At 52.2% G+C, this 13,236-nt stretch overlaps 1 protein-coding gene across 1 annotated transcript in view; it reads left to right on the top strand.

Annotated features, from left to right (window-relative positions):
* Positions 1-904: 904 nt before the first annotated feature.
* dnah6 (dynein, axonemal, heavy chain 6) overlaps positions 905-13,236 on the top strand; it is a 389,182-nt gene continuing 376,850 nt past the window's right edge. The window contains exon 1 of the mRNA XM_038804236.1: positions 905-1,067. Coding sequence (XP_038660164.1) covers positions 1,044-1,067 — 24 coding nt within the window. The 5' untranslated portion in view covers positions 905-1,043. The remainder of the gene's footprint in view (positions 1,068-13,236) is intronic.

Here is a 13,236-nt window from a genome sequence, read left to right as displayed (position 1 = left end):
TCTTGAAAAAACGTCCTGAGAGCTTCGTGGAGGCAGGTTCGATTGAGATATTCCAAAAGGGAATTGGATTGCTAGCTGAAAAGAAATAGTGTGCAAGGTTATGTGGAGAAGGCTGGAGAGTGGGAATAGGTAAAGATTTTTCAGTGAGTCGGTACAGACTCAAAGGGTGGCACAGTGGTTAGCGCTGTTGCCTCACAACGCTAAGGACCCTGATTCGATTGTGGCCTTGCATGACTGTCTTGTGTGGAGTTTGCAAGTTCTCCTTGCATCTGCGTGGGTTTCCACCGTCTGCTCAGGTTTCCTCCCACAATCCAAAGATATGCTGGTGGGGTTACGTGGTAGGGCGGGAGAGCCTCTTTCAGTGGGTCGATGCAGACTCAATGAGCCGAATGGCCTCATTCTGCACTGTAAAGATTCTGTGATGTGCCACACATGTACGACAAATTAACAACTACAGGAAAAAAAATAGTCCAGCACATGAGAAGGAAATAACAGTTCGAAATGTTGAAATCCCAACAAATATCAGTAATACTGGAGTTCCATTTTGAGCAATGCAAGACCAGTTCAGGAAAACGTTATTGGGAACCTGCACCCCCATGTATCCCGCCCCCGTACCCCATGTAGCCCGGGTTTGTCCTATGAGGGAGTTCCCCACTACTGGGAGACCACAAATTGGCAACTTTTTCCCCTCCAGCGCACGTGGTCTGTGGGTTGCAGCTGCGATGATATCACAATGGTACCGCGCTTCGCGTCACGAACTATTGGCGTCCATTCCGAGCACGCGTCACACGTGGGCGGGCGTTCCGAGTGACGCATTGCGTCACACGCACACGCGAAGCGCATTGCGTCAGCAGCAGGCCGGCACCCGACTCGTGTATTACCACGCCCACGGGCATTTGCCCACCCACACGGGCCTGGCCCCGCCCTCTGGGCTGGCGCGGGGCGCGCCGGGAAGGTTTGGAGCCGCGTCCCTGTTGCCTGGAGACGGGGAAGCAGCCGGGAGCCCGGCCAGGAGCGGGGGACCCGGACCAAAGCCACAAGGCATGGCAAGTCAGACAGCGGCTAGTGTGAGTGAGCTTTAAACCGGCAACAACACGGCACACACACAGACAAGAGGCTGTGCGGAGCCCCTGTGACCCATTGGGGAGAGCGGCTGCAGCGACTTATCTGATCACTTATACTGTCCCTCAATAACAATTCAGAGTGAAGCTGGAAGATGGAGAGGGAGATAAGAACGAGGGAGAGAGAAAGTCAGAGAGAGTGGTGGGGGGTGGGGAGGGTCAGAGAGAGAGTGGGGGGGGGGAGGGTCAGAGAGAGAGTGGGGGGGGGGAGGGTCAGAGAGAGAGTGGGGGGGGGAGGGTCAGAGAGAGAGTGGGGGGGGGGGAGGGTCAGAGAGAGAGTGGGGGGGGGGAGGGCCAGAGAGAGAGTGGGGGGGAGGGTCAGAGAGAGAGTGGGGGGGGGAGGGTCAGAGAGTGGGGGGGGGAGGGTCAGAGAGTGGGGGGGGGAGGGTCAGAGAGTGGGGGGGGGAGGGTCAGAGAGAGGGGGGGGAGGGTCAGAGAGAGTGGGGGGGGGTCAGAGAGAGTGGGGGGGGGTCAGAGAGAGTGGGGGGGGTCAGAGAGAGGGGGGGGGTCAGAGAGAGTGGGGGGGGTCAGAGAGAGTGGGGGGGGGGAGGGTCAGAGAGAGTGGGGGGGGGGAGGGTCAGAGAGAGTGGGGGGGAGGGTAGAGAAAGTGGGGGGGGGAGGGTCAGAGAGAGTGGGGGGGGAGGGTCAGAGAGAGTGGGGGGGGAGGGTCAGAGAGAGTGGGGGGGGAGGGTCAGAGAGAGTGGGGGGGGAGGGTCAGAGAGAGTGGGGGGGGGAGGGTCAGAGAGAGTGGGGGGGGAGGGTCAGAGAGAGTGGGGGGGAGGGTCAGAGAGAGGGGGGGAGGGTCAGAGAGAGTGGGGGGGGAGGGTCAGAGGGAGTGAGGGGGGGGAGGGTCAGAGGGAGTGGGGGGGGGAGGGTCAGAGAGAGTGGGGGGGGAGGGTCAGAGAGAGTGGGGGGGAGGGTCAGAGAGAGTGGGGGGGAGGGTCAGAGAGAGTGGGGGGGGGGTTCAGAGAGAGTGGTGGGGGGGAGGGTCAGAGAGAGTGGTGGAGGGGAGGGTCAGAGAGAGTGGTGGGGGGGAGGGTCAGAGAGAGTGGTGGGGGGGAGAGTCAGAGAGAGTGGTGGGGGGGAGGGTCAGAGAGAGTGGGGGGGTTCAGAGAGAGTGGGGGGGGGTTCAGAGAGAGTGGGGGGAGGGTCAGAGAGAGTGGGGGGGAGGGTCAGAGAGAGTGGGGGGGAGGGTCAGAGAGAGTGGGGGGGAGGGTCAAAGAGAGAGTGGGGGGGTCAGAGAGAGAGTGGTGGGGGGGGAGGGTCAGAGAGAGTGGTGGGGGGGAGGGTCAGAGAGAGTGGGGGGAGGGTCAGAGAGAGTGGGGGGGAGGGTCAGAGAGAGTGGGGGGGAGGGTCAAAGAGAGAGTGGGGGGTCAGAGAGAGAGTGGGGGGGGGTGTCAGAGAGAGTGGGGGGGGGGTCAGAGAGAGTGGGGGGGGGGTCAGAGAGAGAGTGGGGGGGCAGAGAGAGTGGGGGGGGTCAGAGAGAATTGGGGGGTCAGAGAGAGTGGGGGGGGCTTCAGAGAGAGTGGGGGGGGGTTCAGAGAGAGTGGGGGGGGGGTTCAGAGAGAGTGGGGGGGGTCAGAGAGAGTGGGGGGGTGTTCAGAGAGAGTGGGGAGGGGTTCAGAGAGAGTGGGGGGGGGTTCAGAGAGAGGGGGTGTTCAGAGAGAGTGGGGGGGTTTCAGAGAGAGTGGGGGTGTTTCAGAGAGAGTGGGGGTGTTTCAGAGAGAGTGGGGGTGTTTCAGAGAGAGTGGGGGGGGGTTTCAGAGAGAGTGGGGGGGGGTTTCAGAGAGAGTGGGGGGGGGTTCAGAGAGAGTGGGGGGTGTTCAGAGAGAGCGGGGGGGGGTGTTCAGAGAGAGTGGGGGGGGGTTCAGAGAGAGTGGGGGGGTTCAGAGAGAGTGGGGGGGTTCAGAGAGAGTGGGGGGGGGGTTCAGAGAGAGTGGGGGGGGGGTTCAGAGAGAGTGGGGGGGGTTCAGAGAGAGTGGGGGGGGTTCAGAGAGAGTGGGGGGATTCAGAGAGAGAGTGTGGGGGGGTTCAGAGAGAGAGTGGGGGGGGGTCAGAGAGAGTGGGGGGGGGGTCAGAGAGAGTGGGGGGGGGTCAGAGAGAGAGTGGGGGGTCAGAGAGAGAGTAGGGGGGGTCAGAGAGAAAGTGGGGGGGTCAGAGAGAGAGTGGGGGGGTCAGAGAGAGAGTGGGGGGGTCAGAGAGAGAGTGGGGGGGTCAGAGAGAGAGTGGGGGGGGTCAGAGAGAGAGTAGGGGGGGGGTCAGAGAGAGTGGGGGGGGTCAAAGAGATTGGGGGGTCAGAGAGAGAGAGGAGGGTCAGAGAGGGGGGGTCAGAGAGAGAGCAGGGTCAGAGATGGGGGTTAGAGAGAGAGGGGAGGGTCATAGAGAGAGAGAGAGGGATCAGAGAGAGAGGGGAGTCGGGGGGGGGGGTCAAAGAGAGAGGGCGCGGGGAGGGGTGTCAGAGAGAGAGGGGGGGTCAGAGAAAGAGGGGGTCAGAGAGAGAGGGGGGTCAGAGAGGGAGGAGGGTCAGAGAGTTAGAGAGGGATCATAGAGAAAGGGGGGGTCAGAGAGAGGAGGGTCAGAGAGAGAGGGGGGTCAGAGAGAGAGGGTATGGAGAGGGGTGTCAGAGAGAGAGGGGGGTCACAGAAGAGGGGGGTCAGAGAGATAGAGAGGGATCAAAGAGAGGGGGTCAGTGAGAGAGGGGTGTCAGAGAGAGAGAGGGATCAGAGAGAGACGGGGGGGGGGGGGTAGTTAGAGAGAGAGAGAGAGAGAGAGAGGGATCAGAGAGAGACGGGGGGGGGTTGGTTAGAGAGAGAGAGTGAGCCTGAGAGAGAGGGATCAGAGAGAGATGGGAGAGTGGTCAGAGAGAGAGGGGGCTAGAGAGAGAGAGAGGGATCAGAGAGAGACGAGGGGCGGTCAGAGTGAGAGGCAGGGTCAGAGAGAGAGAGAGAGGGGGTCAGAAAGAGAGGGAGCACAGAGAGAGGGGGAGCACAGAGAGAGAGAGGGAGCACAGAGAGCGGGGGGCAGAGAGTGTACGGGGGGGCTGAGAGAGCGCAGGGGGACAGTGCGAGAGCGGAGAGGGCAGAGAGTGAACGGGGGGCAGGGGGGGCGCAGAGAGAAAGAGGCAGAGAGAGAGAGAGGGGAGCAGAGAGAGAGGGGGCATGGAGAGAGAGGGAGAGAAAGGGTGCAGGGAGAGAGAGAGAGGGGGAGTGATGGGACCATCAATTCACTCGAGACAGAGAGTTGAAGTGAACAGTGGTTTTAATCAGGTAGAATTGCGCCTGCCTGCGACTGCCCTGTACTGAGTGCCGCCTACAGGGTGCAGATCTATATACCTCCTCCGAGGGGGCGGAGCCCACAAGGGCATCAACATAATACAATACAATGTAATGTAATACGATGGTGAATGGTAGCAGTAAGACATTCGCCACAGGGAGCGAAGAGGGCAGGAAGAGAGAGGGGAGAGAAGGGGGCAGAGAGAGAGAGAGAGAGAGGGGCAAGAGAGAGAGGGGGGAACAGAGAGATAGGGGGTGCAGGGAGAGAGAGAAGGAAACAGAGAGAGAGAGAGAGAAGGAAAGGGGGCTGGGAGGGGAGAGAGAAGAGGTGAGGCAGGTGGAGAGAGGAGGGGTGGGAGAGAGGAGGGTGAGGGGTGGGATGGGAGGGGCTGGGGAGAGAGGTGGGTGGGACGATAGGGAGAAAGGGGAGAGGGGTGGGAGGAGAGGGAGAAGGGTGGGGAGGAGAGGGGTGGGGGGAAAGAGGAGAAGGGTGGGAAGGAGGGGGGTGGGAGGGGTGCAGGGAGGGGGGGATGATAGTGGTAGGGTGGGAAGGAGGGGGGTGGGAGGGGTGCAGGGAGGGGGGGATGATAGTGGTGGGGTGGGAGGGGGAGGGGGAAGGGATGGGGTGGGAGGGGGAGAGGGGTGGGGTGGGAGGGGGAGAGATGATGAGGAGGGGGATGGAATGGGGGTAGGAGGTTATGGAGAGGGGGAGGGAAGGGAGGGAAGGGGAGGAGGGGGAGAAAGAGGGTTGGATGCTGGGGGGAAGAGAGGGGTGAGGGTGGGAAGGCAGAGGGGTGGGTTGGGGGAGAGAGGAGAGTGGGTGGGAAGGGGAGGGGTGGGGACAAAGCGGAGAGGGGTGGGGGGAGTGGGGAGGAGCAGGATGTGGGGGAGGAGTGTGGATGAGCAGGAAGGCGGAGGAGTGTAAAGGGGCAGGATGGGGGGGGGAGGAGTGTGGAGGAGCAGAATGGGGGGAGGAGTGCAGAGGGGAGGATTGGGGGTGGAGTGCAGAGGGGCATGATGGGGGGAGGAGTGCAAAGGGGCAGGAAGGGGGGGAAGGAGTGTGGAGGAGCAGGATGGGGGGGGAGGAGTGTGGAGGAGCGGGATGGGGGAGGAGTGCGGAGGGGCAGGATGGGGGAGAAGAGTGTAGAGGAGCAGGATGGGGGGAGGAGTGCGGAGGGGCAGGATGGGGGGGAAGGAGTGTGGAGGAGCGGGATGGGGGGAGGAGTGCGGAGAGGCAGGATGGGGGGGGAAAGGAGTGTGGAGGAGCAGGATGGGGGGGAAGGAGCGTGGAGGAGCAGGATGGGGGGGAAGGAGCGTGGAGGAGCAGGATGGGGGGGGAAGGAGTGTGGAGGAGCAGGATGGGGGGAAGGAGTGTGGAGGAGCAGGGTGGGGGGGAAGGAGTGTGGAGGAGCGGGATGGGGGGAAGGAGTGTGGAGGAGCAGGATGGGGGGGGAAGGAGTGTGGAGGAGCGGGATGGGGGAGGAGTGTGGAGGTGCGGGATGGGGGAGGAGTGCGGAAGGGCAGGATGGGGGGAGAGGAGTGTAGAGGAGCAGGATGGGGGGAGGAGTGCGGAGGGGCAGGATGGGGCGAAGGAGCGTGGAGGAGCAGGATGGGGGGAGAGGAGCAGGATGGGAGGGAGGAGCGTGGAGGGACAGGTTGGGGGAGGGAGTGGAAGGAGGAGCAGGATGGGGGAGGGTGGAGCATGGGGGGAGGGAGGAGCATGGTGGGGGAGGGAGGCGTGTGGAGGAACTGTGTGGCAGGGAACTGTGTGGAGGAGAAGTGGGGATGAGAGTCAAATTTCTCCAGGATCTTGCCCATCTCCATCTCTGTAAACTCCTCCAGCCCTATAAGTTTCAGAGAACTCTCCCTTTCTCCAACCGGTCATCTTCTCTTCCCCAGTTTCCATTCTCACTGCATTGGCAACCGTGCCAGCAGCTATCTCGATCCTGAGCTCAGGAATTCTCTTCCTTTAAGATGTTCCTTAGAACTTGCCTCTTTGACCAAGCTTTTGATCACTTCTCCTTATCCATCTCTGTGCAAAATTACATCAGATTTAATTTCTGTCAGGCACCTTGGTCCATTTTTGCTCTAAAGACACTGGGCTGGATTCTCCGATTGTGGGGCTATGTTTCCACGCTGGCGTGGGAAGGGTGGCGTTTTACGTCAGAAAAACTGGTGCAAAATTGCCACTGATTCCCGGTTTTGCTGGGGGGCTAGCAGGGTAGAGCACCCTGGCTCTAGCTGCTGTTACGCCCTGGAGAATTGTCAGGTCCGTGGCCGTGCATGCGCACGGTGGGGGTGCTGCCATGCTGTGCGACATGGTGTACGCAGCCCGTGGTCGCGGCCCGTGAAATAGTGCCCCCCCTTCTGTTAGTACGGCGCTTTGGAGGGGGCGGAGCATAGCGAAAGCGGCGCTGCCCTGATGTGGTCGGAAACTTGGATTCTCTGGCCGTTCGGCGAAAGTGATTTTGGCGTCCGCGACCATAATATAACCAGTTTTTGGTGTTACTGTAAGTTCAGCATTAGCAGTTCACATTTGTATAGTGCCTTTAACATAGTAAAATGACCCTAGGCATTTCACGAGAGCCTTATCAAACAAACTTTGACTCCGAGTCACGTAAAGAGATAGTAGGATAGGTGAACAGAAAATTGGTCAAAGATGTGGCTTGGAAGGAACATTGTCAAGAAACAGGTAGTTTGAAATAATCTATATTTGCACTATATTCATGTTAAAGAAAGGCGTTTGCATGTATGGGGCTTTCTTTTCATTTCAAACCGTGTCTACATTGTGATTTGAGAGTTTACGACGTGAAAAACAAACACGTGCAAAGAAAGACTGAGCTGTTGCTTCGTAACTAGGGGCCACCTTTTAGTAACAAATACCTTTTGAGTTTAGTTTATAACTGGACTTAAGGCAGTCAGTGCTTTGCAGCTAGAGAGGATACAGCTCTGCCAAAAGCAGTGGAGGGAAAGCAGGACAATGGGGCAATGGAAAGGATGCATGTTCCAGGAACTAACGAAGAGTCAGTTCTAGAAACCAGGGAATGAAAAGAGAAGTCCCAGGAAGATTGACGTCAAAGGGCAATAGGAGCTGGAATTTGAACAAGATGTAGTTCACTGAAATTAAGGACAGAGCTGACAAGTGTAGACCTCCTGAAGTTGGCTAGCAAGAAGCCAGGGAACCAACGCAATCCTAAGGTTGGTGACCATGCGACAGCTGGTGAAGCTGCAGTGTTCTATTGATGTGACTGGGCACCTGAGCGACTGCGTGGAAGCTTGATGCACATGGCAATTCAAGGCAGAGGAATACTTAAAGGGGAGTTGGAAATCTTGGAAGTGGATCTGTGCTGAAAACAGCTCGGAGAAGGCGTTGTTTGTAAGAAAATTCCAAGGAGTTTTGAAACATTTGTGTAATAATCATCTGGGGAGCGGGGGGGGGGGGGGGGGGGTGAGAGAGAGAGAGAGAGAGAGAGAGAGAGAGAGAGAAATCCAGAGTTCGATTCGGTGGCAACCGCCACTTAGTTTCAGAATGGGGTGTGTCTGATCACAGTTGGCCTATTGGTTTACAGAGACTGCGTATTTATGAGAACATTATAGCATAAGATATCATGTAACCTGTGTTATCTGTAAAATCTGCATACATTTGTGAAGATCAGTGGGAGTGATGGAGTATTGTGTTACAGTCAAACTGTTCATATTCAATGAATATTTTTTTGTTGTAAGCTAATCGGCAGTCTTGTGACTCTGTTCATCCACATTTTCTAAAAACAGTTAAAGTTACGGTCTTTTGAGCCAGGGTTCCACTTTGGAATCTTCCTTTCCAATAGTAACATGAACTGGGATCATAACAACATCTTAAGGGGATTAAGGGAATTACAAAGTTAGATTCAGACAGCTGAAGCTTCATTTTTGAAGTGATTAAAACTGGGGATGTTCAGAATTGGAGGATAGTTATAACTCTGGATGAAGTTACAGAAATAAGAAGGGTGAAGTCATGGATGGACTTGAAAACAAGGATGTGAACTTAGTTATAGAGCCGGTTCAGAAGCCAATTCAAGTCCGTGAGGATAGGATGTACAGGTGTTTATCTGCGTTAGGATAAGGGCAGCAGCGTGTTGGGTGACCTCAAGGCTAGGATTTTCCAATCCTGCATGATCCAGCTGAAGTGAGCATACCTTTGGCTGGCTCGCCGCATCTACTATGGTGGGGCTGGAAAATCCCGACCCAAGATTATGGAAGGTAGAAGACCGGAGGCCAGCCAGGAGAACACTGGAATAGATAGACTAGATGTTACAAAGGCAGGGATGGAAGTTTCAGCAGCAAATGAGCTGAGACAGGGGCAGGGACAGGCGATGTAATGAAGTAAGTCAGCCTGGTAATGAAATGGATATATGATTGGAAGCTCATGTCAGGAGGTTCTCTATAAAAGAAAGGAAAATGAATATGTGCTTAATTATAAGCAAAATTATAGCCATATTCTATCATACTTAATTACTTCAAAGTAATTGGCTGAAATTGACATATTTTCCTATCGCACCTTTGCATCACATTGTTAACGAGCTGATATGTATTTTTTCCAGTTCAATGCAGATGTATTCCTGCCAATTTGTTGAAAGACAAATTTACTTGTGATGCAAATTTATTAAATTTAATTTATTGACATGCTAATTTATTTATTAAAGTAAGACAAACCAATCAAGTTGCTCCAAGTACTCTTGAAAATATTCTGCTCCATCATATATTTCTCTGCTATCAAAAATAAGGTTTCCACCATAATATTTCATAAAGCGATTAAACTTACCAAGGAAATTGTCTCCAGTCTCTTCTAACACCATTCTTCTGCTTGCACCTGAAGGCCTCAGCTTCCCTCAAAAGTCTAGCAATTCTTCTCGCAAATGTTCCAATTACTTACGGCCCTTATTTCCCACTTTGCGTGATTTACTTTTTGCAAATTTCAATGTGTATGCCTTTATGAATTAAAATGATTTCTCAGTTCTTTTGTTGCCACCTGGAATATGAATTTTTAAATAATTTTATTCAATTGCTCTTTGGTACAAACTCTAGAATTCAGTGTTAATGTTAAATGTTAAATGTTTGTATATCTCAGACGAATAATACAGCAGTTTGGCTTTTACCTGCGCAGCACGGCGGCACAGTGGTTGGCACAGTTGTTTCACAGGGCCGGAGTCCCTGGTTCAATTCCCGGCTTGGGTCGCTGTCTGTGCGTTCTCCCCGTGTCTGCATGGGTTTCCTCCGGGTGCTCTGGTTTCCTCCCACAAGTCCTGAAAGATGTGCTGGTTAGGTGAATTGGACCTTCTGAATTCTCCCTCTGTGAACCCAAACAGGCGCTGGAATCTGGCGACTAGGGGCTTTTCACACTAACTTCATACTAACTAGGGGCTTTTCACACTAACTTCATTGCAGTGTTAATGTAAGCCTACTTGTGACAATAAAGATTATTATATTATCTATTATATTCACATTAAATTTTACTTCAAAATGAGTCTATCTTAGACAGATGAAGAGGACATGTGGTTTTTATACTTCATTTAAAATCTAAAAATAAAGTTGTCACATTTCGGAAGATCACAAACTAAATGGATGATGAAAGCCAAAGCCACCTATTTTAGTTTATCATCCAGAAAGCATCTCATTATTTCTGAACTTATTCCAGGTTGAGTGCTTCCATTGCTCTATCCAGAATCAATTCCATGTTTGGATCATGTGAAGAAGAACATTTTTTTTCACAACCCCTAAACCAGTTCCTGAAGTTGCCTCTACATGTTCTCTTGTAATTTAGTTTAAAGTAGTGGTTTATGGTTAACCATTTGACAAACCCCTCAAATCTCTCCATTCATAAGAACAAGGAACAGGAGTAGGCCATCTGGCCCTTCGAGCCTGCTCCGCCATTCAATGAGAACATGGCTGAGCTTTTGTGGAATCAGCTGCACTTTCCCGCCTGAACACTATAACCCTTTATTCTTCAAAAAACTAGCTATCGTTATCTTGAAAACATTTAATGAAGGCGCCTCAACTGCTTCACTGGGCAGGGAATTCCATAGATTCACAACCCTTTGGGTGAAGAAGTTCCTCCTAAACTCAGTCCTAAATCTACTTCCCCTTATTTTGAGGCTGTGCCCCATAGTTCTGCTTTCACCCGCCAGTGGAAACAACCTCCCCGCATCTATCCTATCTATTCCCTTCATAATTTTATTCCTTCCCCCCCCCCGGCATCCTTCTAAATTCCAATGAGTACAGTCCCAGTCTACTCAACCTCTGCTCATAATCTAACATCCTCAACTCTGGGATTAACCTGGTGAATCTCCTCTGCACACCCTCCAGTGCCAGTACCTCCTTTCTCAGGTAAGGAGACCAAAACTGAACACAATACTCTAGGTGTGGCCTCACTAACACCTTATACAGTTGCAGCATAACCTCCCCAGTCTTAAACTCCATTCCTCTAGCAATGAAGGAGAAAACTCTATTCGCCTTCTTAATCATCTGTTGCACTTGTAAACCAACTTTTTGCGACTCATGCAGTAGGACACCCAGGACCCTTTTGCTGTTATTTCTACCAAAATGGATCAACTCACATTTATCAACATTGTATTCCATCGGCCAGACCCATAGCCCATTCCCTTAAACTATCCAAATCCCTCTGCAGACTTCCGGTATCCTCTGCAGTTTTTGCTTTACCTCTCATCTTAGTGTCGTCTGTAAACTTGGACACATTGCACTTGGTCCCCAACTCCAAATCATCTATGTAAATTGTGAACAATTGTGGGCGCAACACGGATCCCTGAGGGACACCACTAGCTACTGATTGCCAACCAGAGAAACACCCATTAATTCCCACTCTTTGCTTTCTATTAATTAACTAATCCTCTACCCATGCTACTACTTACCCTTAACGCGATGTATCTTTATCTTATGCAGCAACCTTTTGTGTGGTACCACATCCATTGGCTCCCTGTTGTCTACCGCACTCTTAACGTCCTCAGAAAATTCCACTACATTAGTTCGGCATGATATGCCCTTTATGAACCCATGCTGCATCTGTCCAATGGGATAATTTCCATCCAGGTGCCTCGCTATTTCTTCCTTGATGATAGATTCCAGATTCTTCCCTACTACCGAAGTTAAGCTAACTGGCCTATAATTCAAGGCTGAAAAGCCAACATTTTTCTCATTTTTCATCATAGCTCAGATCTCTGCCATGGGGCCATGGGCCGCCAGCACGTGAATGTATTCCTTGAGTCTTGGTGCCCATAACTGGACACACTATTCACGCTGCTCTGACCAGAGCACTATATGACCTCTGTTGGCTTCTATTGGTTTTTCCAATTGCCTTATTCAACATTGATCTAGTGGTAGAATGTGCTGAGTATCAACTCTACTACGATTTCTAGGTCTCTTTCAACTTCATCTTAAAGTTATTTTAATTCATTAAATCTGAGTGCTGCCGGTTTTGCCTGCAGTACTTCACATTTTTTTCCCATATTAAATTTCATGTCCTTCATTCTGAAAAATTTGACCAATTTACATAGAATTTACATAGAATTTACAGTGCAGAAGGAGGCCATTCGGCCCATCGAGTCTGCACCGGCTCCCGGAAAGAGCACCCTACCCAAGGTCAACACCTCCACCCTATCCCCATAACCCAGCAACCCCACCCAACACTAAGGGTGTAATTTATTGCATAATTTCTGAGCAGCCTGCCCCTCCAGGGTTGTGACACTAGATGAAAATCTGGTCAATTTGCATTGAAATTTTGAATCCACGGAGATCATGACTGATCCACCTAACCAGGGGCTGGTTTAGCACAGGGCTAAATCACTGGCTTTGAAAGTAGACCAAGGCAGGCCAGCAGCACGGTTCAATTCCTGTACCAGCCTCCCTGAACAGGCGCCGGAATGTAGCGACTAGAGGCTTTTCACAGTAACTTCATTTGAAGCCTACTTGTGACGATAAGCGATTTTCATTTCATTTCATTTCATTTTAATCCGACCTATCTGGTGGGACACAACCAGGAATGTGTCGGCTGCACATTTGCCACCACACCGAATGTAACTTTCCAGCGATTTCAATCAATCTGGTTAATTTCCAACTGGGTGAGATTGGTTAAATTAACATTCCAAGTTATTAATGTTAATTGGAGACAGTTATGACCCCATGAATTGGCACCCATCTTGTACCATTCAGTCATAATTTTAGAATCGTAGGAATTACAGTACAGGAGGCCATTCTGCCCATCGAGTGTGCACCGCCCTTGGAAAGAGCACCGACCTAAGCCCACACCTCCACCCTATCCCCGTAACCCAATCTTTTTGGACCTGAAGGGCAATTTAGCATAGCCAATCCACCTAACCTACACATCTTTGGACTGTGGGAGGAAACCTGAGCACCCGGAGGAAACCCACGCAGTCATGAGGAGAATGTGTGGACTCCGCATAAACAGTGACCCAAGCCGGGAATTGAACCTGGGACCCTGGAGCTGTGACGCAGCTAAGCTAACACTGGTGCTACCGTCTACCCATAATTCTCCCAGCAAGAATATTTTATTCTCCAATTTCAAAATTTATCCTCAATGCCTTATTGTACTTCATTGCCTCGAGTGCTGTGTTCATAAAATGGCTATATTCACATCTTTGTAATTATTGAAAAGGTATAAATTAGGAAGAAAGCCAGTCATTTCTTCATGATTTCTTTTGTCGCTGATAACCAAGCCTCACTGTCATGGGAAAGCTGGAGGTTTATAAGCAGGTAGAGAAAAGTCACTTCGTAACCGCAATTAATCTCCATATTGTCTCACAGTTATTCCTATTCGAACTACAGCCTGCATT

This window comes from Scyliorhinus canicula, chromosome 8, assembly GCF_902713615.1.
Source record: "Scyliorhinus canicula chromosome 8, sScyCan1.1, whole genome shotgun sequence".
Taxonomy (NCBI): Eukaryota; Metazoa; Chordata; class Chondrichthyes; order Carcharhiniformes; family Scyliorhinidae; genus Scyliorhinus; species Scyliorhinus canicula.
This window is presented reverse-complemented; position numbering and strand designations above follow the sequence as displayed.